The sequence below is a fragment of the Lissotriton helveticus genome, chromosome 6, assembly GCF_964261635.1.
Source record: "Lissotriton helveticus chromosome 6, aLisHel1.1, whole genome shotgun sequence".
Classification (NCBI taxonomy): domain Eukaryota; kingdom Metazoa; phylum Chordata; class Amphibia; order Caudata; family Salamandridae; genus Lissotriton; species Lissotriton helveticus.
In genome coordinates this window covers 580240166-580264425 of record NC_136067.1, presented here as the reverse complement: position 1 = coordinate 580264425, position 24260 = coordinate 580240166, and the positions used below count along the sequence as shown (strand labels likewise).

The 24260-nt window shown below is 44.6% G+C and overlaps 1 protein-coding gene across 2 annotated transcripts in view; it reads right to left on the bottom strand.

The window, feature by feature from the left end:
• The window catches only part of COL19A1 (collagen type XIX alpha 1 chain), a 2464374-nt gene that overhangs the window by 266277 nt on the left and 2173837 nt on the right, over nucleotides 1-24260 (bottom strand). For both annotated transcript variants that reach the window (XM_078648013.1, XM_078648014.1), the window contains one exon: nucleotides 22867-22893. In XM_078648013.1, the coding sequence (XP_078504139.1) occupies nucleotides 22867-22893 (27 nt within the window). The remainder of the gene's footprint in view (nucleotides 1-22866; nucleotides 22894-24260) is intronic.

Below are 24260 nucleotides of genomic sequence, written 5' to 3'. Positions count from 1 at the left end.
TTTACCATTGAGCTCTGCACAAGACAGGCCAAGTCTTTCTTAACACAGAATTATTCATGATTTTCTCATGAGAACCTTTTGCTCTGCAACAGCCATCCTCCTACGACTATCTTCTAAGTAGAGGGCGTGATGAGGAGGTTGTTTGTTTTCTTTCCTGGCTGCCAAACAATGAAAACCCTTCCTCTTGAAACCCAAAGTAATTTCACTCTTTTGACTGTCTGGAAAACATTTAAACAGTGTTCTTTTTTTTGTTTAGTCTTGCCTTTACAATACTTCCTAGTGTAGTTGCCTAAGGTTTAGAACAAGTGTGCAGGATGAATCAGGATACCAGATGTTACAAATATAACCTAATTGATCTCCTTCCTTTGAATCAGGGCTGCTTTCTGAAAAATTAGAGTCTCTCTTATTTGATCTAGAAACTCCCAACCTTTCTCTTATAGTAAGCTTTCCTTTTGCATCTGGTTTCCACACTTTGCTTGTCACAGTGGTCCTTGGGTATTCAGTGGTAGACTGGCCCAGGAGGCTAGAGGCCACCTTTTCGTTATGTAGAGGACACCATCATTACCAGGGATCGTTATTAATGCAAGTCCAGGGTCTGTAGAAGCTGGGTCCCCCTGCCACCCTGTGCTTGTAAGCCTGGTGGTGGGTGGTGGCATTATCCCCATTATCCTCTCCACCCTGGGGCTGTCTGGAGCTGCACTATCTGCTAGCAGAAGAGAGTGGGTACGAGCATGGTCCATTGAGTCATATCAGGCAATAACCATGCATTAAACTTTTTTTAGTACAACCATCGTCTTCGTGGTGTAGCAAAGTCAGGTGGTACCCGGTGCAGAACATTTCTTGTCACCCCCGGCTTGACAAAATGGCAAAAATATGTGTTTAAAACACATATTTTTCCCATTTTGTCACCCTCCTCAGTGATGACACCCGGGGCGGCCCGCACCCCCATTCCTACACCCCTGACTGGGCTGCACTTAAGTGCACAACAGCAGGTGCGTGGCACACAGGATGGTGCCTTGTGCCACCTCCTCATTAAGCACAGGGCGACTGGGCCAGGCTAACCAGGACACACAGGATTCCCCTAGCCTAGGAACCAGGTGTATGTACTCCAATGCTCGGGACTCAACCCTTGTGCAGTGCATCACACCTTACCAGCCTCGCCTTTCACTAGACTTCTGCAGCTGCTTCTTAGAGCTGGGAGAGGGGAGGAGGTACGAAGAAAGTTCAGACTTCGAGAGCTCAGGTTTTCTGAAATGCTCTTTCTGAGACTGCACCATTTTCCTTACCCAAATAACAAGGACGTTTCAGCTGTTTGCAGTACGATTTTGTCAAAGGTCTGTGGAGGTGAAAATGTGTTAGAAAGCGACAACAATTCAATTGCCATAGAATGTGATCTATTTGGAATCTGCGGAGGTATTGTTTCTGGGTCAGTGAAGATGACTGAAAGGAGGGTCACACACTGCAAAAGATGCCGTGGAAGAGAAGGCCAGAAGGGCCCATGTCTAATTTACATAATCAATTAAACTTAGATGCATACATTACTTATTTCCATCCCTAACAACGTTTAAGAGGTGCACCAGCAGTAGTGATTTTGGAATTTTAAATTTATCTCTTGCTTGCATTTTTTTCTTCTTCTCTTTTAGAAACGCAAGACGTTTAAATGAAGAGGGAAACGGTTGATTACTCATAGTTAAAACTTCTCCCTTTTCAATGTAGGGAACCATGTAATGACTGTCAGCATGCTTCCTCTTCGATTACACTTTTTTGCAGGGTGGAATCCACCTTCGTTTCATCTTCAACTTCTTAACAAGGCAAATACCCATATAGACATTAGTGGACAAGTCCTCCGTGTAAGCTGGCATCTCCATACCAAAACATGCCATTTCCAAGGCATGATTGGATTGGCTATGTGCGACTCTGGCTTATTCTCAGTGGGCGGGATACTATGGTAGCTTTCAGCGGAGAATAGGCTGCCATGACCCCACCGTTTCCCCCATTGCCAATCCTGCAAGAACTATTGACTGCAGTTAAATACTGGATTTTGGCAGCCCAAGAGAGCTATCTCATTTGTACCAATGTATTGAAGAGTTCCTCTTTAGTTGGCGCTATGGCATCTGGAAGGTGGACCAGGTTTCATGAATCGTGTTTCTGCATCTAGCATTTATCAAGGTCGTCATGAATATCCCTGCCCTGCACAGCAGTGCAGTCAAAGCACAAGAAACCCCACCACTGCCAGTGGCCTGTTTTACTAAAAATCACACCATCACTGCATACGTCCCGCAGGTGCTGCAGTATATCCATATGCAGTCTCGGCCCCTAGATGATATGAGATTCATGTGTGCTTGGTCATGCAGATGTCTCAATTCACTTAGCTCTCCTATGTTTCCAATCTCTAGACCCACACGAGCCTGATGATGGTTGAACTATCCACATTCTCCGAAAGTGTTCTTCTCTACCCTTGAAATGGGCTTGGGCTTCCCATGGTCACATGCCCTTCAAGGACCCTAGAACAAGAACATAGTGGCACAGTAGAATACCTGCTCCTCGGTACGCAGCAATAGGGCATCCTCAAGGTGAGACAGAACAAAAACCTAGAATCCCGGAAGAATCTAAAAGGCCTCTAAGGAAAAACTGATGAGAAGGAGTCTGTGGACAAAATGAGTATCTGTCGTGTAATAACCTCCCAAGTAAGAGAGGACTGGTATGAATAATGGAGAGAAAGTATTAGACATTCGTTTTTTTGTTGTTTTAAAAAAAATCTTTTAAAGTAGAAATGTTATTTGGAAAGCATGTAATGATGGGTACTGGTATTCACAATCGTAGGCAGAAACTGGTTAAGACGGTATAAGTAAGCCCATGGTTTATGATGCACTTAAAATGTCTAGTACCTAAAGGTGTGTCGATGTAAACTATCCCTATCCTAGCCTCCTATTAAGTCTCCTTTTAGAGAAAAACGGTAAGAAGGACGTTTAAATAAAAATAGCCAACACAGTGACAAAGAAATGCTTGTTTATTGGCAACTTTACTTACTGTTGTGCCTGAAAATAATGAATCTTCTGTGTGAATGTCTAATAAAAAAAATGGGTTGCCTTGGTAACACAAGCAATTCAAAGATTTAGCAAGGCGCAGGAGAGCGGGCAGAGGAGGCGGGGAGGCTGTCGTGATTCACTGATTAGGCTGGAGAGTTCAACAGACAGATTGTCGTGGAAGCCAGAGAGACTGCGTGTATATTTGGGAACCAAAGCAGCCTGGCTCTAAAGCATCCCGCGCCTGCGTAACGGCGTAATTTGCCCTTTTCAAATTAAAAGCATGCAGTCTAGTCTGCATTATTGATCCGGCGCAGGGAGCGAACACATTTCGCGGTGTATCATAACACCTGACAGGAGTTCAAAGGCGACAATTGCACAGCGCCAGTAGAGCGTATCGCATGGAGGGGGCATCTTGCCCTTGAGAGAGCGTAAACTGACTTAAATGTATGAGTACATCACACTTACCCGTAGTAAGCACAAATCATGAGGAGAAATGCCATGAGTGCTAATAGTATCTGCAATTATATTTTAAATGTATAGCTAATGTAGAGAGTTAAGTAGAAGTGGAACTAATACAGAAATGTGTGACATTATATGATTTAGTAGATGTGATTATTTCTGAATCCATGTCGTGTAGCTGTTAAAACATAAGATGGTATGTGGTTAAACGCAGAATGTGGTAGGCCTCAGGGCCAGAGCTAAAAGGGAAGATGTTTCTTTTCACGACATAGATTGTATTAATGTTTTGGTCATTGCATTAAATGGGCCATGATTTATAGAGATGTATATTGAATAATAGAATAAGAATATTAATATGCTAATTAATGAAGAAGTTGAATGCTATAGTCATAATGAGAAATATTGTAGGCCTGAAATGTTTTAACGTTGATTTATACGTACATGTCTGGGCTGAGAAATGTTGCAAGCCTTTCTTTTAGAAGTCTATGAGAGTTGGGTTCTTGGCTGCAGATATCAGTCTGCAAAGGAAGAGGGGGGATCCAATTATAAATGAATGAATAGAGGTCTGTTCAGTGGACGGCCTAGACATGGAGGAGGGTTCCGGAATGTTTGAGGGGTATCAGCGGGCCGGAGAAGAGTCTGAGAAGGAAGGTCAACTCTAACGTATGAGGCCCAATACAAAGCATCATGGGAAAAGCCAGAAGCTACACCACGTGAGGGGCGTCTCGCAAGGGGCGTCTCAAATGTTGTTGACTGTTTTGTATTAGGGACAGCACCCCTGGGTGGAGTTAGAGCAGATACCTGAGGACCCTTTAGAGAGCGGATGGGTAGGCAGAGAGGGGTCATGACTGGAGAACTATAGGTTTTCACCAAGAGACTTAGAGTGAGTGACTTCCCTTGGGGGTCATTCACTGCTGACACCTTTGTTAGGTTGGGGCTTGGTTAAGTAGGGATACCATCTAGAGCAGGGTAGGGACAGCCTAACCTGTGCGTTTTCCTCCAACCTAAATGAAGGAGAGATATGCGTCAATGCTGATAGCTTTATTATTCTTAGAACTTGTGTTAGTGATTTCTGTTGCTCGTCTGAGGGCTTTCCGAGAGCACATGTATGTAATTGGACCTGTGTATCTCGTGAATCTCATTCTGAGATGCCTGTATTTGCAGCTTATCATATCTTTACAATAAACTTTTGAAAGCTAGAAGTTGTTTGTGATCTTTGGGAGCAGAGTCCTTTTATTGGGTGAACTAATTTGGAAATAGGTGCACTTTCTTTCCTCACAGACAGGCAACAAAGGTTCAGTCGACCAGATCGAGGTTTGGATCAATAGAGATAAGGTATCGATCAAAATCTCGCCCTTTCAGTTGGTAGCTATAGAGGATGGTTGCCTTCTTGAGGACGGTGACCTAGGCCAGGTTAGCTTACCCCAAGGCCCCTAGAGATCGATGATCGGAAGAACAGCCCGCTGAAGAAGATCCGGATGACGCGAGACAGAAAAAGCAGCAGTATCGGTCGAGAGTGAGTATAAAGGGTTATGCGTGTTAGATTGCGGTGTTTTGTATTGTATCTATGTTGTAATGTCTGGCGGAGTTGAATGTCTGTAGAGTGACTGTGGAACAGGTTGTGAGCGCGCGCAACCGGTGGAAATCTTAAGTTCAAGGAGAGCTTAAGTGGTTCGGGTGTATCGGACACCCAGAGTAATTGTCAACTAGTGTGAAGGGGGTCATGAGGTACCATTGATCACCCGAAAAGACCGAGATAGGGGGACCGTAAGAGTGAGTGCGTGAGTAACGGACGCTGGTCGGAAGTTACTGTGTGTGTAAGCAACCTATCAGAGAGACGATAGACATTTCGTCAGTTTTGTTGACAATTACAGATAGACTGTGGACGTACAGTCGAGAGAAGTGACCGCTTGGTCGGAAGTAGTCATTTTTCGGTGTATGAATGGGACGCATGCATAACCGGGAGACGAGTTGAGAAAGGAGGGGTGCTGCTGCGAAGCGGAGAAAAGTGACGTCAGAAAGTGTCGCGACGAGATTGGCCGACCGGAGAAAGACCGCGCTGTGATAGGCCAGCTAGCAAAAACGTCAGACAGGGTCGCGACGTGATTGGCCGACCGGAGAAAGACCGCGCTGCGATAGGCCAAGCTAGCAAAGCCGCGACAGGATTGGTAGATTGTCATCAGGAAGTAAACAGAGTAGCGAGGCTGGATATTTTGCGCATAATTATGAAGTGTTTTAAATGGCTGAAAGCGGTGTTTAAGAAAGAGAAGCGGGGATCGTATGAAGGGGAAGAAGCCCCGCCGGAGGGTACGCCAGCTCGTTATATGGCAGTGAATGTTGGGCTGCATACGATCCTTTGGATATCAGAGTGGAGTAAGATTACTGAAGGAAATGAGGAACTGACGTTCCCGAAGTACGGGACGTTCAGATTAGAGGTGTTACATCGATTAAAATCAGTCATGACCTCACTGAGACCCTTGCCTAGACCGACCCAGTTTGAAGCTCTTGATGCATGGATTAGGGCAGCGCATGAAAAGAATATGAACAGACGACAAGAAAGGGTGAAGCGATCGGTAAGGGCAGTGCAGGATGCCAGGTGGGATGCGGATGCTAAAAGATGGAGAGTGCATAACATGGAAATAAATAAACTGTACCCAGTGTTAGAGGTGCCCGTAAATAAAAGCCCCCTAGAAGAAGATGATGAGAGCGAAACAGAGGACAGCCTGATAAACAGATTACTGACAGACAGGCCACCCCCGTATAATAGAGCAGGGGGAGAGGTCGAGCATACTGAAGGAGAGAAGGGGAGCAATGCAGGAGAGCATAGACCGCTTCCCAGTTCAGAGTGGGATCCTGAGGCAAAGAAAGAGCTGTCCCAGCCTAGTCAGGTGCAACAGGTAGTCGGGAGGTTTGTGGTACAAAGAGCGCCGGAAACGGAAAGCGCCACATCCTACCCATTACCAGATGCACTACAGGTACCTGTTACCATAGGTCCTATAATATCGATATATGACCAAGAGAGAGCAAGAGGGGAAGAACGGGTACGGAAGGACAGAGAAAGAGCAGAGAAGGCAAGAAGGAACGATACGATCAATTCCCCAAGTCAGAGGCCGATACCAAGAGAGTGGAGCACCCCGATGCACACAGCAGGAGACCCAGGAGGAGATCCTGGGGGCCCTAGATGGCCAATGGATCTGAGGGGATCTGGACGAAAATCCTTTCAAGAGCTAAATGAGTACATGAAGCAGTGGGATGAGGCAGTGAAGGCTCAAAAGAGCATCAATGCTGCGGAAGCTGAAAGGGAAAGTCAGGACAGCCGAGCTCGGACTCACTGCGGGGCTGGGGAGAGCAGCCCGGAGTGGGACTGTAGAGAGAGAGAGAGTAGGGGAGTCACCCATTGGGCCCGGAGGGGAGATAGAACAGACCTGGAAAACGGGGGCCCCGGGAGTGGAGGGGTGGCGCGCCCAATACTCAGTGAAGAGGAGAGGAGAGCGCAAGAGTACAGAAACAGCTCTAAGTGTCCACACTGTGTACCTGGCACCAGAGAACTGAATGGGAGTTGTGAGAGGTCGCACCATAGTCCCTGTGATGACGGAAATAAGCGCAGCCCAGGGAATATGGGGAACCAGGAAGGATCGTATCGGATACTAAGCGATACTAGGCAAAGGGAGAGTAGAGACCAGAGGGAAGATAACAGAGAGGTGTGCGGTGAGAGGAGAGAAGAAGAAGAGAGTGGGCAGAGCAAGAGTAGGGGTAACAGGCCCGTGTTCCATCACCTTCCAAGATCGGATGGCCGAGCATGGGACCTGGAGAGATGGGAGCAAGGGAGACCACCCATTAACTCTCCCGAACCCAAACGTAGAGCTCGAAGTTGGGATGGTAGGGAGACCAGTGAGCCCCCTTCGAAAGACATATTGCGAGCTGAGATAAAAGCCAAGAGACTTGATGTCACCAGTTTAAGGTCAGACCTGGATGACATGGTAGATGGTACCCTGCCTTTGGAAAGAATGGAAATGTATGAACAGGATGAAATACTGTATATGGCAAAGGACATTACTCGAAAAGCGAGAGCAGTCCATGAGAAGTTAGTCGAACTAGCAGGCAAATATATGGTGGACTTGTCAAGAACCAAAGCATTACAGGGTAACCACAGGCTACATTATACAGATCGAGACCTAGATGAGAGGAGAACGATTGGGCTGAAAACGCATATAAGGGAACTGATTGCTGGAATAAGGACATGGAGGGCACTAGATAAGTGGGAAGAGAGGTGGTCCAAGAAAGGGACCGGCAGGAGAAGCACGCTTGGTATGACACCAGGACAGCAGGGAATAGAAGCTTACCCTTTGCGTGAAGTTGCAAATGGGAACTATGTCCATGTCCCTTGGAGTAGGGGAGATTTAGCTGCTTTTACCACCTCTTTCCCCAAATTACGTGAAAACCCAGTGGAGTGGTACAAGCAAGTGGAGAGATTTGTAAAAATCTCAAAGGTCCTTTGGATAGATCTGAACACGCTGTTTGACATTGTAGTACCAGGAGATCTGTGGACAGCATGCAAGGTTAGCGCTGAGTGGCCCACAACGGAGCCAGAGAGAGATGCTAAGACTAATGGGCCGTCCGAGATTGTGATGGCAAAATTCGAGAGAGTGATGACTTGGCTGAAAGAGAAAGTGCCAATGCAAGACATAGATTGGGTCAGAATAGACCGAACAAGACAGGAACCCAAAGAGACAGTTCACGAATATTACGAGAGATTGCTGAAGGCGTTTAAACAGTATAGCGGCTTGGATGTAATGGATCCAAAAGACATAGGGCAATTTGTGTCCAAGTTCGTCTTGGGACTGAGACCGGATATTAGTTTAATGATTCAGCAACACTCGATTTGTTGGCAAACTAAACCTCTAGACGAAATACTGAGATATGCCAGGTACTGCTGTGATGAGATAGATTCCAAGGCTAAGAAACTAAAAGAAAAGTTGATGGTGGTACAGATGCAGACAGCAGGAAAGGGGGGACAACAGCAACAGCAGCAAGGAACAGGTACAGGAGGAAAGAAGCAGTACAGTCAGAACAAGGGCAATGAGGAGAGTTCCACCTTTAGACCCAGAATAGATATAGCTGCCTTGAAGAAAACGACTAGGTGCCACCAGTGTAACGAGGTGGGGCATTGGAAACGCGAGTGCCCCTACAATGTAGAGATAGGAGAGCAAGAGGAAGAGGAGGAAGAGGTCCAAAGCGCACCTACAAGAGGGGTGACGCCATACCAAGGAAAGGTGCTCAAAGGGGGGGGGGCTCCTCCCCGAGCCCAGTTCCCGCAACCTCCTCGAGTAGGGAGTATGGGTAAGACCTATAGACAAATGCCCCTGTTTGTGGAAGGGGAAGAGTGCTATTATGTGGACCCATTAACCGGACAGAGAGTGGAAAGAGAAGACTGCACCCTCGGGGCAGCCTTGGAGGTGGACCAGAGGGGACCCTATGTTGAAGCAGAAGTAGCAGGGTGCCCTACGACATTTCTGGTGGACACAGGAGCCACTAGGTCCACGATCAGATCAGCTGCAGTTCCAGACCTGCCCATGTCTGGAGAGACCATACAGGTGGTAGGGGTCGCAAACAGGAGAATAACCAGCCAATTGACAGAACCGGTACAGGTGAAAATAGGGAAGTACAGCGATGAGCACCAGTTTGTGGTTTGCGATTCAAGTCCTGTGTGTCTGCTAGGGAGAGACCTGTTGTGTAAATTGAATTGTACTATATATTGTACACCTCAGGGAGTGGAGGTATTGACCAATGATGATGACGCCGATTTCAAAGTTGCAAACTCAAGAATATGCGTGGAGCTGTACCCTACTTTAACAGTAGATGAGCTCCCCTGGGACTTGAGAGAGACAGTGGCACCAGAAGTATGGGATTTCACTGGGGAAGAGATTGGATTGGTCAAAGGGGTGGACCCAGTGAAAATTGTAGTGAAACCGCATGCTGAGTTCCCCAGAACACCCCAATATAAATTGACTCCTGAAACGATTGCAGGCATAAAACCCGTGATCGAGTCCATGATTAAACAGGGAATACTGAAAGAAATCGTGGGTAGTCCATGCAACTCCCCGATTATGGGTCTCCAGAAACCAAATGGGAAATTTCGGATAGTGCAGGACCTTCGAAAGATTAATAACATAGTCGTTTCGTGTTGTCCAGTGGTACCGAATCCATCAGTGATACTGTTTCAGATTCCATTCCAAGCTGAGTGGTTCACTGTGATCGATCTTTGTCAGGCTTTCTTTTCGATCCCTCTGGACGAAGAGAGCCATTTTCTTTTCGCATTTAAGCTGGAAAATCGCGTCCTAACATGGTGTCGTATCCCTCAGGGGTATACAGAGAGCCCATCGATCTTTAACCAGCTTTTGAAGAAAAATCTTGAAAGTCTAGTGCTGCCCCAGAAGTCAGTTCTGGTCCAGTACATAGACGACCTCCTTGTGGCGTCAGAAACAGAAGAAGCTTGCAGGGAGGACTCCATTGCTTTGTTAAATCATCTAGCTGCCAATGGGCACAAGGTGTCCCCGGGAAAATTGCAGTACTGCCTGACAGAAGTGCAGTACTTGGGACACAGAATAGAGAAAGGCAAACGAAAGGTGTCACCAGACAGGATAGAGGCGATCATGAAAATGAATGCGCCTAAGACACAGAGAGAGGTCAGGATGTTCCTAGGGATGGTGGGTTATTGCCGACAGTGGATCGTGAACTTTTCACTGAAAGCAAAGCCCTTGCAAAAACTGACGCACAAAGAGGTGAGTGATCCGGTACCATGGGACAAAGACTGTTTGATGGCGTTCTTACAGCTGCGAGAGGACCTGTGTCGTGCTCCGGCATTGGGAATGCCTGATTACAATAAACAATTTTTTCTTTACTGTTGTGAGAGAGAAGGGTGCGCGTTGTCTGTGTTAGTCCAAATCCATGGGAATGCCCGTAGACCAGTTGCTTATTTCTCGGCTACTTTAGACCCAGTAGCCGCAGCGTTGCCCGGATGTCTCAAATCCGTTGCTGCAACGGGTGTCAGCATTGAGAGATGTGAAAATATCGTCATGGGGCACCCGTTAGAGGTGTGCGTGCCCCATTCTGTTGAACTGTTGATGACCAGGACCAAAACACAGCATCTGACCAATAGCAGGCTCACGCGCTATGAGCAAGTTATTCTTGCTGCAGAGAATGTGACCCTCAAGAGATGCTCTGTTTTGAACCCTGCTACCTTGATGCCACTTCCAAATGATATTGAGGATGATGATGAATATACAGACCATGACTGTCTCGATGTGACTGAACTATGCACCAAACCCAGACCCGACATCGTAGATGAGCCACTGACTGACCCAGATGAAATTTTCTTTGTTGATGGCTCATGTGTAAGAGACGAAGTTGGGCAGTTGAGAGCAGCTTATGCTGTTTGTACAATTACTGGAGTTGTGGAAGCTGGGTGCCTGGAAGGAGTACACTCCGCTCAGGTAGCCGAGATTATTGCCCTGACACGTGCTTGCTTGGCAAGCAATCAAATTCGAGTCACCATATACACCGACAGCCAATATGGGTATGGGGTAGTTCATGATTACGGGCAGTTATGGTCTCAAAGAGGGTTCATGACCTCTTCAGGCTCTCCCATTCGCAATGGAGAGTTTGTGCGCCTGTTGTTAGAGGCATTGCAATGCCCAGCAAGTATCGCAGTTGTAAAGTGCACCGCACATACCAGAAATGAGGACTTTGTTTCGAAAGGCAATAGATATGCTGATGAAGTTGCGCGGTATTGCGCGGAACAAGGTTACTCTTTCACAGAGGTGGAAGTGGGTGGAATAAATGTAAGAACTGAATTAGCCATGATACTGGAAACTGTTGATACTTGGGATGAACTGTCAACCATGCAAGAAAATGCTCCTGATTCTGAAAAAGAAACATGGGAAAAGGCAGGATGTGTAATGGGTGAGACCCATTTTTGGGTCTCAGCAGACGGCAGAGCAGTGTTGCCCAATGAGATGGTGAGTCCAATGGCTAGACTCATACATGGTCCCGTACACTTAGGGAGAGATGCTATGCTGAGAGTGTTTAGGCAAACTTGGTACAATCCTAAGTTTAGAATAGCAGCAGAAGCAGTGTGCCAGCGTTGTGTGACCTGCCAGCAGCTGAACGTAGGGAAAAGAACACCAGTTGCACTAAGTCACATAGGAAGGTCTGGAGGTCCATTCAATCGAATGCAGATAGATTTCATTGAAATGCCAAGATGCAACCGCCTCCGCTATGTCCTGGTGATTGTTTGTGTGTTCTCCAGATGGGTTGAGGCATACCCTACACGTAGGTGCGACACCCTCACAGTGGCCAAGTTACTGCTCAGGGAACTCATTCCTCGCTTCGGGGTGCCGGCCTTTTTGGAATCAGATAGGGGAACGCATTTTAACAGCGAGCTTGTGAAGATGGTTTGTGTAGCGCTAAATATTGATCAAAAGTTGCATTGCAGTTACCGACCCGAAGCCTCAGGAATTGTGGAGCAGATCAATGGCACTATCAAGGCCAGAATAGCAAAAGTTTGTTCCTCAACGACCCTGAGTTGGCCTGATGCCCTGCCATTGGTTCTCATGAGTCTTCGTAGTACCCCAGACAGAAGGACAGGGTTGTCACCACATGAGGTGTTAATGGGGAGAGCAATGAGGCTGCCATCTGTCCCAGCTACTGCACTGTTAAATATCACAGATGATATGATCCTGGACTATTGTAAGGGGCTGTCTGACGCCATGCGTTCTGTGTCCCTTCAGGTGCAGGCTGCCGAGGTTCCAGCGTGCCAGGGCCCGTGCCATGACCTGTACCCTGGGGACTGGGTCCTGGTGAAAAAACATGTGAGAAGAAGCTGCTTGGATATTCGTTGGCGTGGGCCCTTCCAGGTCATCCTGATCACGAACACAGCTGTGAAGGTGGGAGGCCTGCCCAATTGGATCCACGCGTCACATACGCGAAGGGTTCCAGCACCTCGGGAAGAAACAGCTCCTCTCTCGGATGGACGTCCAGAAGAGGACCGAGAAGCCATAGAGGGGGCTAGCCAAGCTGTAGAGGTGCCAGCGGAAGCAGGGAACGAGTCTGACCAAGCTGAGGACGGTCAGTACAACAGCGAAACAGAAGACGCTACAGAAGGAGAAAGTAGCTGGGAATACGAGTCAGACCCTGACAGGTCTGAGAGAGAGCGAGAACAGACCAGAAGGAGAAGGAGTAGAAGGGCACGTGGAGAAGCTAATTGGCCGCAAAGAAGGAGCTCTAGCCTGAGGTCAACTCCAGAGTTAACCCTTCCTCCGATATCAGAAGACTCAGACCCAGAAGAAGGTGCTCAGGGCGCTGAAGCACCGGACCGAAGAAGGTCAAGAAGAGTGCGTGTGCCTAACAGAAGATACTCCACACCTGAGTGGACATATCTGGCGACAAATGTCTGTGAAACCGGAGACAGGGAGGATCCGAGCGGTGGTGGTGTCCAGTTCTGAGCCCATTATCACCGTGGAAATACGACTGTTGGTACCCGGTGTCGAACAAGAAGGGTCACTAACATTCATGCTCCCCAGACCTCCCCGCCTCAGCAAGTTAAAACACATGTTCCTTACAGAATTGCAATTCCCCGATTTTGGTACAACGATAACAGCACATGAAGAGCACAATCTTCGTTTGGAAATACTGAACTATGCTATTGAAGCTGCAACCACAAACCTGATAGTAGACTGTTAAAGGACTTTGTAAATAGAGCAAGCAGAAAAAGAAGATTACCTAGCGCCCAGGAAGCAGAGAATTTTAGGGAACTTCCCTTGAGTTGATGGAGAAGGGCTAGGGTTGTCTTTTTTGAACTGTTAAAGGACTTTTGCGAAGAAGGTTGTCAGCCTCCAGTTGTGTGGATTCGAAAGACAAAAGGATTAAAAGAGACTGTAAAGGAACGAGAGGAAAAGAACTTTTTGCTAAAGATAAGAGAGAGCCATATTGTCTGACGAAATGGAGGCCGGCACCCCGAACCGCAGAGCTAAATGTATAATAGGTACACTAATAGTAGGAGTGATAATATTAATAGCTTTAGTGGTAACAATTTCTTATGTAAAGGGACATGAAGAAGAGGCAAAGGTAACTGATGTGAAATCTGTAGAAACGCTTACACCTACTGTTGCTGGTGAGAAAAGGGAAAACACTCAAGAGAAAGCGTTATTGGCTGCAGAGGCCCGCAGGTTACACGTAGATGAGTCCCAAGGAGACTTTAGGTCAAATGCTTATGCTAAACTCTTATATGAATACGTGGATGCCATGGAGGTTAAGGATTGCTACGTCTGCATGCAGTTGCCGGCGTCTGTAGATGAGGGAATTCGATATCATCACCTCCCGCTGACATATGGCATTACATGTAGCTTATTGCTTAGTATATTTTATGAGAGAGATAGTTTCGAATACTATTTCTCCAATTATGATTCAGTGTTGCCAGAAGTCCCAAATTATAAGCAGATGAACAAATGGGACTACTGGAAGAGTGAAGACAGATTGGCCAAGTTCTTCATTCCTTGGATTACCTTAGATACTTCACATGCCCGTAGAAATAACCTGACATGCAAGGTGTCAGAAGTCGAGAAGAAGTTCATAGGGCAGGTGGATGATCGTTACAGGAGACAAAAGATTTTGAAAAAATCAGGACAATGGAGAACAGATTGGACCGAGGAAGAGAAGGCACACAAGAGAAAGGGTAGTAGTGGTCCAATAGCTTTAGATAAAACGCAGAGAGGAAAGCTATGTCTTCACCGAGCCAAAACGTATTATGAAAATGTATACGTGGGTGAAGTTGACTGTGAACATGCTTTCAATCTAGAGTACTATACTAAGGATTTCCTAAAGGGAATGCAAGTGATTCCAAATGTGTATTTTGTATGTGGAAGAAATGCCTACGTGAGACTACCCGATAATTGGTATGGATCATGTTACCTAGCAATTGTCTTCCCCAAAATATATCATGCACAAGATTTAGTGATCATTGAGGGCAAGACATCTTCGAGGGGAAGGAGAGATGTAGGCGATGCAGAAATGGTTGGAGATGTCTTTGGAGCTATGTTCCCTCTTTTGGGAGTAATCCTTAATGATGTTAAAATTAGACGACTGGCAACAGTTGTCGACAGGTTGTCTGCCAGCACAGCTCAGTCCCTAATGCTGGTAGAAGGAGAGATGCAATCGATAAGGGCTATGGTTCTTCAGAACCGTCTTGCATTAGATGTCCTACTAGCAAAAGAGGGCGGAGTCTGTAAGGCTTTGAAGGTCCAGGAATGCTGCACTTACATTCCAGACAATTCGAAGCCCCTTGAGAAGGTTATTAAGAACATAACTAATATTCACAAGGAGATCGAAGACTTAAGTAGAGAAAATGTCTGGGAAAAGGTGGGCCACGGAATGAGTACAGTTGGAGGGTGGTTTTCCACCTTAGGCAAAAGCTTTGTTTGGTACATCCTAAAACCTATCATCATAATATTGATCTGTGGGATTATATTGTGGGGATTGGTGAGGGTATTCAAATGGTACAGAGCAAGAAGGTCAGAAAGGGCCCAAAGAGAACAGCTGCAGAGATTGGCTGCCATACAAGATAATCAGTACAGGAGTCTGAGGGCTCTGGAAGCGCAGAGAATGCCAGCAATAACTGCAGTCTAAATGTTAGTGATGACCCCGAGAGGTCATCAAAGGGGGGAACTGAGAGAGCGTAAACTGACTTAAATGTATGAGTACATCACACTTACCCGTAGTAAGCACAAATCATGAGGAGAAATGCCATGAGTGCTAATAGTATCTGCAATTATATTTTAAATGTATAGCTAATGTAGAGAGTTAAGTAGAAGTGGAACTAATACAGAAATGTGTGACATTATATGATTTAGTAGATGTGATTATTTCTGAATCCATGTCGTGTAGCTGTTAAAACATAAGATGGTATGTGGTTAAACGCAGAATGTGGTAGGCCTCAGGGCCAGAGCTAAAAGGGAAGATGTTTCTTTTCACGACATAGATTGTATTAATGTTTTGGTCATTGCATTAAATGGGCCATGATTTATAGAGATGTATATTGAATAATAGAATAAGAATATTAATATGCTAATTAATGAAGAAGTTGAATGCTATAGTCATAATGAGAAATATTGTAGGCCTGAAATGTTTTAACGTTGATTTATACGTACATGTCTGGGCTGAGAAATGTTGCAAGCCTTTCTTTTAGAAGTCTATGAGAGTTGGGTTCTTGGCTGCAGATATCAGTCTGCAAAGGAAGAGGGGGGATCCAATTATAAATGAATGAATAGAGGTCTGTTCAGTGGACGGCCTAGACATGGAGGAGGGTTCCGGAATGTTTGAGGGGTATCAGCGGGCCGGAGAAGAGTCTGAGAAGGAAGGTCAACTCTAACGTATGAGGCCCAATACAAAGCATCATGGGAAAAGCCAGAAGCTACACCACGTGAGGGGCGTCTCGCAAGGGGCGTCTCAAATGTTGTTGACTGTTTTGTATTAGGGACAGCACCCCTGGGTGGAGTTAGAGCAGATACCTGAGGACCCTTTAGAGAGCGGATGGGTAGGCAGAGAGGGGTCATGACTGGAGAACTATAGGTTTTCACCAAGAGACTTAGAGTGAGTGACTTCCCTTGGGGGTCATTCACTGCTGACACCTTTGTTAGGTTGGGGCTTGGTTAAGTAGGGATACCATCTAGAGCAGGGTAGGGACAGCCTAACCTGTGCGTTTTCCTCCAACCTAAATGAAGGAGAGATATGCGTCAATGCTGATAGCTTTATTATTCTTAGAACTTGTGTTAGTGATTTCTGTTGCTCGTCTGAGGGCTTTCCGAGAGCACATGTATGTAATTGGACCTGTGTATCTCGTGAATCTCATTCTGAGATGCCTGTATTTGCAGCTTATCATATCTTTACAATAAACTTTTGAAAGCTAGAAGTTGTTTGTGATCTTTGGGAGCAGAGTCCTTTTATTGGGTGAACTAATTTGGAAATAGGTGCACTTTCTTTCCTCACAGACAGGCAACAAAGGTTCAGTCGACCAGATCGAGGTTTGGATCAATAGAGATAAGGTATCGATCAAAATCTCGCCCTTTCACCCTTCTTAAACGCACACATTTTGTCAATCCTTTCAAGTTGACAATAATTGATGGGCTTTAAACGGGAATGTTGTGTCACCAGGGCCCAGGTACTGAAATGATTTAACACTCCAATTCTCCCCACACACCTGATACTTTGCCCTGCGCGCTGAGCTGCAACAAGAGAATGTATCAGCCGCTGCCGTTTCCCGACCTTTCGTAACATAACAACTTGCGCTTCTGACACACGCCGTAAAAACACTGGAAGTTGTCCGTGGTAGGACGGGAGATTATTAAAATCTTAAATCACGAGGTTCTGCCGGATCTTCCTTTCCAGGCCGTCGAGCGCCCCGAGTAGGAGGCACCTGCTGCAGTACGACATAACTCTTCTTAAGCTTCCATCTTGTAACGCCAGTATCCAAAGTTCATTTCTCTGGGGCGCCATTTCGCGCTGATTTACCCCTCCCCAGGGGCGCGCGGCCTGGCTGAGAAAATCACTGCTAGGAGCTGTAGGAATAGAATAACTGCTCATCAAGCGGTAAATGCTTTTCGAAATACGTTGCCTTTTCTCATTTTTGGTAGCTTGGAAGTCTGCTCATGCATTTGATTTTGATTACTCAGAATTTCAAGTGATGGGGTGTTGCTTTTTACTCATCATTTAATGTGTGACAACAGACTCATTGCTCTGTTTGAAATACTTTTCATTCACGTGGTGAGTTCTGGGGACGTTTAATTCCTTTGAAAGCCTCAGACAGCGTCTTCTTATAGTCATCTTACTTATATCTGTTATCTCTCTCTTTTCTTGTATGCAGTGATGTTTTCAGATTTTGTGATTTAAAAAAGTCACGGCAACTCAATATTGAGTGATTAGACCACAGAATCGAGGTCCAGGAATCCGGTGCAGACTCTCCAAGGGCTATACCTACTATGAATATTCAGTGGTTTCAAGCGAATGTCTTATATTCTAAAGAAAGTAGTGGGGGATATGTACAATGAAGTGGCGGAGCGTGCCGTTAGCCTCCTTGGCTTAACGATATGCTCGGCCACTTATGAAACGCAAGCCTGCACCATATTTACAAGTATGTGGTGCAGCCTTGCATTTCCCCCTGCGATGGTGCGAAGTCTAGCAACTTAGCGCCAACGCAGGCACCCTTGCACCAGAGTGCAAGGGTGTCTGTGTGCAGGGGAGGATTGTTTATGTGTGGGAAGGTGTCCCTTCCTGCACATAAGCAATTCTAAAATGCCATTCTGTCACTTTCATGTGTGCCGCTTCATGCTTCATTTTTTTGTTAAAGATTTATTTATGTACAGGAAGGGACACCTTCCTGTACATAAACAAACCATGTCATTTTGATTTTCCATGTGTGCTGCACAACGCAGCACACATGGAAAAAGAAAAAATACATTTCTCCTCATTTCACCAACTTAAGATCAGGTTTTCCTGGTCTTAATTTTGGCACTGCCTCCAATGTACGCCACCCTTGTTGATAGGGGGCAGCATCAAAAACAATGGGTGGAGAGGTGGAATGGCCACCACAACACCCACTGCATGCCCCTTTCACGCTAACCATAGTGTGAAAGCGGGCCTTTAGTACATGGCAGCGTTAAGCCACGTTAAGTGGCTTAACGCTGCCTTGTACATAAGGCGCAGCCCCTATCGCCACCACAGTGTCCGTAAAAGTGACGTTGTGGTTGCAATAGGGGCTTGTACATATTCCCCAGTATCTCTTCAAACATGGCTTTGTCAGCCACAGGCAGACAGCTCAACAAACACAGATAGGAAGGTAGACAATGTAATCTGTTTCACCTAAGTACTAAGATCTAGATCCCTTTAGTCGTGGAATGACTTAATGACATCTAGTACAACCATCAGGACTATTAAAGCCGCACCCTCTTTTTGAATGCACCTCATGCAAAGTTGTGATCACAACACCACAATTAGATAGAGTCTTGCGGACAAAACCTATTGAGAGTTGTGTATGCTACTTTAAGCTATTTAGTTGGTACCCCTGACATTGCCCTTGCTACTCCTTGTTTGACATATTTTGAAGGCAGCAGCAGGTACAAAAAAGTAACAGGCTCAGCAGTGTTTACCTTCTCTATTTTGCACTCCTTATACTTCCCCAGCCCTTGAGAAGGAAAGTGAAGGCTGGTGAGAGGCTAAGAGTGTGATAATGCACTAAATATTTGACGCCTGTCAGGAGATGTCATTTCCTTTGGCACTGGTATTCCGGTGAATTCACGTCAGTGATGGGCCAGCACCAGTGTCTTTATAAAAGACTGCAGAGAAGTGGCTTTACATCATCTGCATTCAACAAATGAGTGAATTAACTGCTGTGCACGTCTGGGTTGGTAATCCTTTGCTCTCACTCACCCCAATGCACCTTGGCAAGTCTGTAAATCTTCATTGCCACTAGCTTACCCTGCACATCAATTGTAATCAGTGCTTTAAATGGACAAAAATAAGTGCAGGTACTCATCATAAGGAGGGATAGACTGCGGGTGGAGTTTGGGGCAGAGTTTGGGGCGGGTATAAGGGTGCCGCTAATGGCGGAACAAGGGGCGGGGCTGTTTTTTACTTTTTCAAGCTTTTTATGCAAGAAATCTGCATGCATTGTTAGAAAATCAGATGTATTTTTCCATTAGTTTTATACACTAATAACCATTTATATAGCACTTACCAATCAGTGTTTATTACCACCCAAAGTAACCCTTTTTCTTCAACCTTAAAAAATTAAAAGATTATGGAAAAAACCAGTAAGGTTCTATATATATGCCTTGTTGTTGAATGCAGGTCATTGCTGTAGCGGCACAATTAACTAAGATATATGCCAAGGATGTTAACTTGTGACCTACAAGGAAGACATGGATCTATGCAACAAAAGCATTATCCCACGTAGCTATCTACATAAATAAAATCATAAAAAATGTCTGATCTACATGTTGCATGATGTGCTTTCCAGTAGGCACAATGACCCTCTATCCAATTCTATAGTGAGTGCATACCCACCAGTTATTCATTTTATTGCTCCTCATGGTGTCCCAATCTTTCTTACTTATGATCGCGACCCTGGCTCACAGGCAACAGAAACTTGAAAAAATGCTTCTATGTGTTTTGTAGACGCGTAATATCAAGTATTTGACTTTTACATAATGCTCAACACCTGTCTTGTGATAGATGTACTGGCGAATTTGCGTAAAAGAGTCTAATGGCAGTACTTTACATATAGCGATTTCTGCTATAGAAGTGTCATTGCAGCCCACTGTTTTTTTATTTTGTTTTTTTTTTGTCCTCATTTGCCTTCTCTTCCAAACAAGGGCAATACCAACCACCTGCAGCCCAGTGTTTTTTGTGAACAGTGCCTCTCACACCTTCGCCCATTAGGTTTTATAGCCACCTCTCAGCGCCCGCTGTGCAAGAACAAAGGATAAACTAACCTCTCTGCAGCCGCACCTCTGCTCTGATGGCTTCCAGAGCAGTACAGGCATATCAATGTGTACTGGTGTCAAGAGCAGCTGTCTTTTGGCCCAGTCTGGGCTCCCATGATGACTAATAGCTGCTGCCGAGGTGATCGATAAACCGAGTGACATCGGCGTCAAAGGCAGCCCCTCGTGAGTACCGGTACTGTCCTTGATCGAGCAAAAGTGCCGGTACTCAACAACAGTAAATGATAAAGTGCCGGTACTGAGTACCGGTGAGTACCGGCCCATTTAAAGCAATGATTGTAATGGTAAAATCAACTCAGTAGAAAATGAGGCCATCACAGAAGGCAAGCAAAACACAACTTTGAACAATAAGGTGGACTGGAGATACAAAGTCCATTATGCTGCAATGACTGAAAGAACATCATTGGCTTCAAAGCAGTGAAAGAGTTAAACCTTAAATAGCACAGATCAGCGGGAAAGTACTGCAGAGCTTTACATTTTCCAATTCTGTAAACAAATAATTTATTTACAAACTCTCACAATGATGAATTATCTAAAACACATGATCATAAGCCTGCATGGCTTCTGAAAGCTACAACTTTGTTTTCTGTTTATTAGGTGAAATCCTGTAGCATTTGGAAGACTGGTGTGTGCCTTAAAGTGCAGGGAGGAAAGACTCTCACTTTAGAGACTCACATTTCCTTGCCTCCTGCCCTGTCAAGTCTGATCAAGCACCTGGTAGCCCCATGTAGACTTAAAGGCTGGGTTAAATCGTTATAAATAACGAATCCCACTGTTGAGCAGTAACTCAGGTCAGCATCAACATAAGAGCAAAGAAACCCCTCATAATTTGGAGGAGTGTTCCAATTGTGAAACTAGTGCTACCTCACTAGTTGAAAAATTATTACAGTTAAGACTTCACTTCATTTCTTGTGACTTATGCCTCTGATGATAAACAGTGCCCACTTTTCAGAGCTCAACACAGCAGCAAAAAATGTAGAAACAGATAATATTGCTGCAGTGCGCCTCCAGGAGGTTATTTGTTCCCAAATCTCTTTCCCTGAATCCTATCATAGATCCATTTCAATGTGGATAACATGATACTTAAAATATATAAATATACACTGTAGTGTGTGTGAAAACGGAAAGACAAAGGTTTGAATTATGGGGTGGCAACTAACAGGTTCACTCATCGATTAAATTATCACTATTGCATTGACTGACACATTTAATTATTATATATGTTGCTATTGTCAGAGGTTCTTTAAAGCAATGGCGGGAATTAGAATGACTCCACCTTTAGCCACTTACTCCAGTCCTGGGCTAGTGTAAAAACAAAACAAAATGGGATTTATGTTTGAGCTTGGATCATTGAAAACCCATGGTGGTGTACGCAACAAAGGTCAGGTACTAGACGGTTACCATGACATGCACAAGTAGTCTTACCCGCCACTGCACGGCAATGTGTCATTTTCCTCATTGTCAACATGTTTTCAGCATAAAGCATATTTTTCTGCTCGGATATTAGAGAATTTTCATACGAGCAAATGCTACATAAACCATCAACCATCAACCATCAACCACGTGCTATTATTGAGTTTTCCACAATGCCTCTTTATTTTAAGACAGAAAGAAATCACTTTGCTTTGTAGTAACTTTCAGCAGCAAGAAGTGTAGTTTGAAGCTGAGGATTTGCTGAGGATGCATCATCGAGAAGAACAGTTAATCACAATTAACACAACATATTTGAATCCATATATTCAAGCCTTTGCTCTATGATTCACTATAGCAACGTGATCAAGGAGTTATTTTTAGTAATTGAGCAGGCTGCTTACATTACATATTATGTCATCCTTATAGAAATTAAAGGTTGAATATTTTGGTGTTTTGAATTCCAAGTCAACGAGAGACCTAGCGTAAAGATGCTATACAGGCATTGGGGTATTTTATTCAATGTACTATGATAGGCATACTAAAACTTTTTGAAGAGGATTGATAGGTAATAAGATGTTTGTGGCAATGACTTGTCACTTTCTCTTTTGACTTCCTAGTCTTTGTTTCTTCTAATTTTCAACTGTGATTAACAAGGATATCTCCCCTTATTAAGTGGCTAGGTAGACCCATGAAAAGTTCTATTCAAAAGTTCGTAGAGAGCATCTTAATTGTCCCAGACCAATACTTTGTGCATCAGGATTTGCTGCTGCTACATCACCACTATACCCTTAGCGATTTGTAGTTGCTATGCCCCACATGGCATTTGGAATGCAATCAACGGAAGATAGATTGTTGTAATGTTGAGATTATCATAAAAGGAATGCCAGTGTGTCAACTCTCAAACTTACACATTTATACGACTAAGATAGAGTTTGAGTTGAGGGATGCTAAAAATGTTATAGTGGCAGTGCTGTAAATTTTCAGTGAGACAAATGCACAAAATCATGTTTCTACTAGCTCCAGAGGGAACTATTGCGGCAACAAAATAGAGACACTGGACTGTAGACTGCGTTAATGATTATAACAACAATAATAATATTAATAGTCAAGTGTTTTTGTATATAGCCTATCATATTCCTATTTTCTGTTTCTAAGATCTGTAAAGCGTTGCTTTTATTATCCAATTTCGTTGTACTTCTAGACAGTGACAATGTAATGCTCTGCAAAAGCATTGCTGTTCATACTACACAAAACAGTTAGTATATAATTTCGTATTGGGCTGCTCTTTTTATTTAGGAAAACCGTCCATGCTAAATAAATATTTTCTTTCGCTATCATTTTGAATCATGAGAGACGTAAGTTGATTAAAATGGTGCGTAGAGCAATGACAACAAGAGAACTCAAAGGTTACATACCATTGGGCCGATGTCGCCTTTTGGTCCCTATGAGAAAAACAAATTCAATAAGGACAACATTAGAAAATAGTATAACATGATAAATGCCAGTTAGACCCTCATTTTGAGTGTCCCGTTAACTCTGGTATGTGTGGAAACTCCTTCTACTGCACATAAGGGAGTTATCAGTTTTTCTGCTCACATCATAGCCCATAGATAATGCAGGGACATGCAGATATTTGTGTCATAAGCACCAAACTCCTCACGTTATTCCCTCAAAACCCATCGTAGATCACAATTATTGCACTTGAAAAATTATGAACATCACGGTGTCAACTGTTATCAGATGCGATTATAGTATCGGCAAACTGGCCACAACTAAGAGGGCCTAATTGTTTTTAAAAACCTCAGTAGTTAAAAAAACACACCCACTCTAAGCATCATCTTCCAATTGACAAATGCACAGGCAAATTGTGGGTTCTGAAATAAAAAAAAAATGCTTTAATTTAACTTGGTGGGTAGAGAAAGTCCAATAAGATAACAAGCCTTATGGCGGCAAGGACAGAAGGCCACTTTTTCCAATTGATACTCTACACACACCGACAGAACCATTGTAGTCACACAAAATGGGCCATCTATTTGACATTGTTAGGACCACTCTCCCTTTCCTTTGCGTTTGGGTATGGACACAGACACGAGCGGGAGTACATGGCTGATTCAATCGGCACTTGATATCATGAACTGAGACACCTTCCAGACTAATTGACGAGATACCGCATTACTTAGATACTTTGGAGTTATTCCCATCGGACTACCTTCATTAGATACGGCCATTTCCACCCCCCGCGGGCCGGTCTCGACTTCCACCGCTCTTTCTAGTTCACAAATAAACAACATGACCTACGGCGACGAAAGCCCCTCCTAAGAAGAGCAATAACTATAACGGTTGCCTGCCCAGTTCCTCGTCCTGATGAAGACCCTGCTGCAAGGGCTGCACTAATCCCTGCGTTACTTTGAGGGTCGAAACGTCGACAACTGCCCTGATATTTGTCAACTCCCTACCTAATTTGACATTATTTGTACTTCTGGAGTATGACGTATGTGTATATCCCCGCATTGAACCATTGGTCCTATTTTTGTATTTGAATTAATATACAAATGAAATTCTGTTACTCAGGTTGATTTTAATGTCACAACTCCCATACCACACCATCCTCACTCAATCACTTCCCCCCTTCCCCCATTGGGCACTGTACAACCTACGATACTTTGTATATTTGTTATACCCATCCTCATTGTGAATTAAAACAATGTGGACTCATTTGGTGTCTTTGTAAATATTTTTATTTGAATGTTATAAAATCATTGCTGTTTTCACACTGGGACCCCTTTCTCTCAGTACGGGTATGGAACTG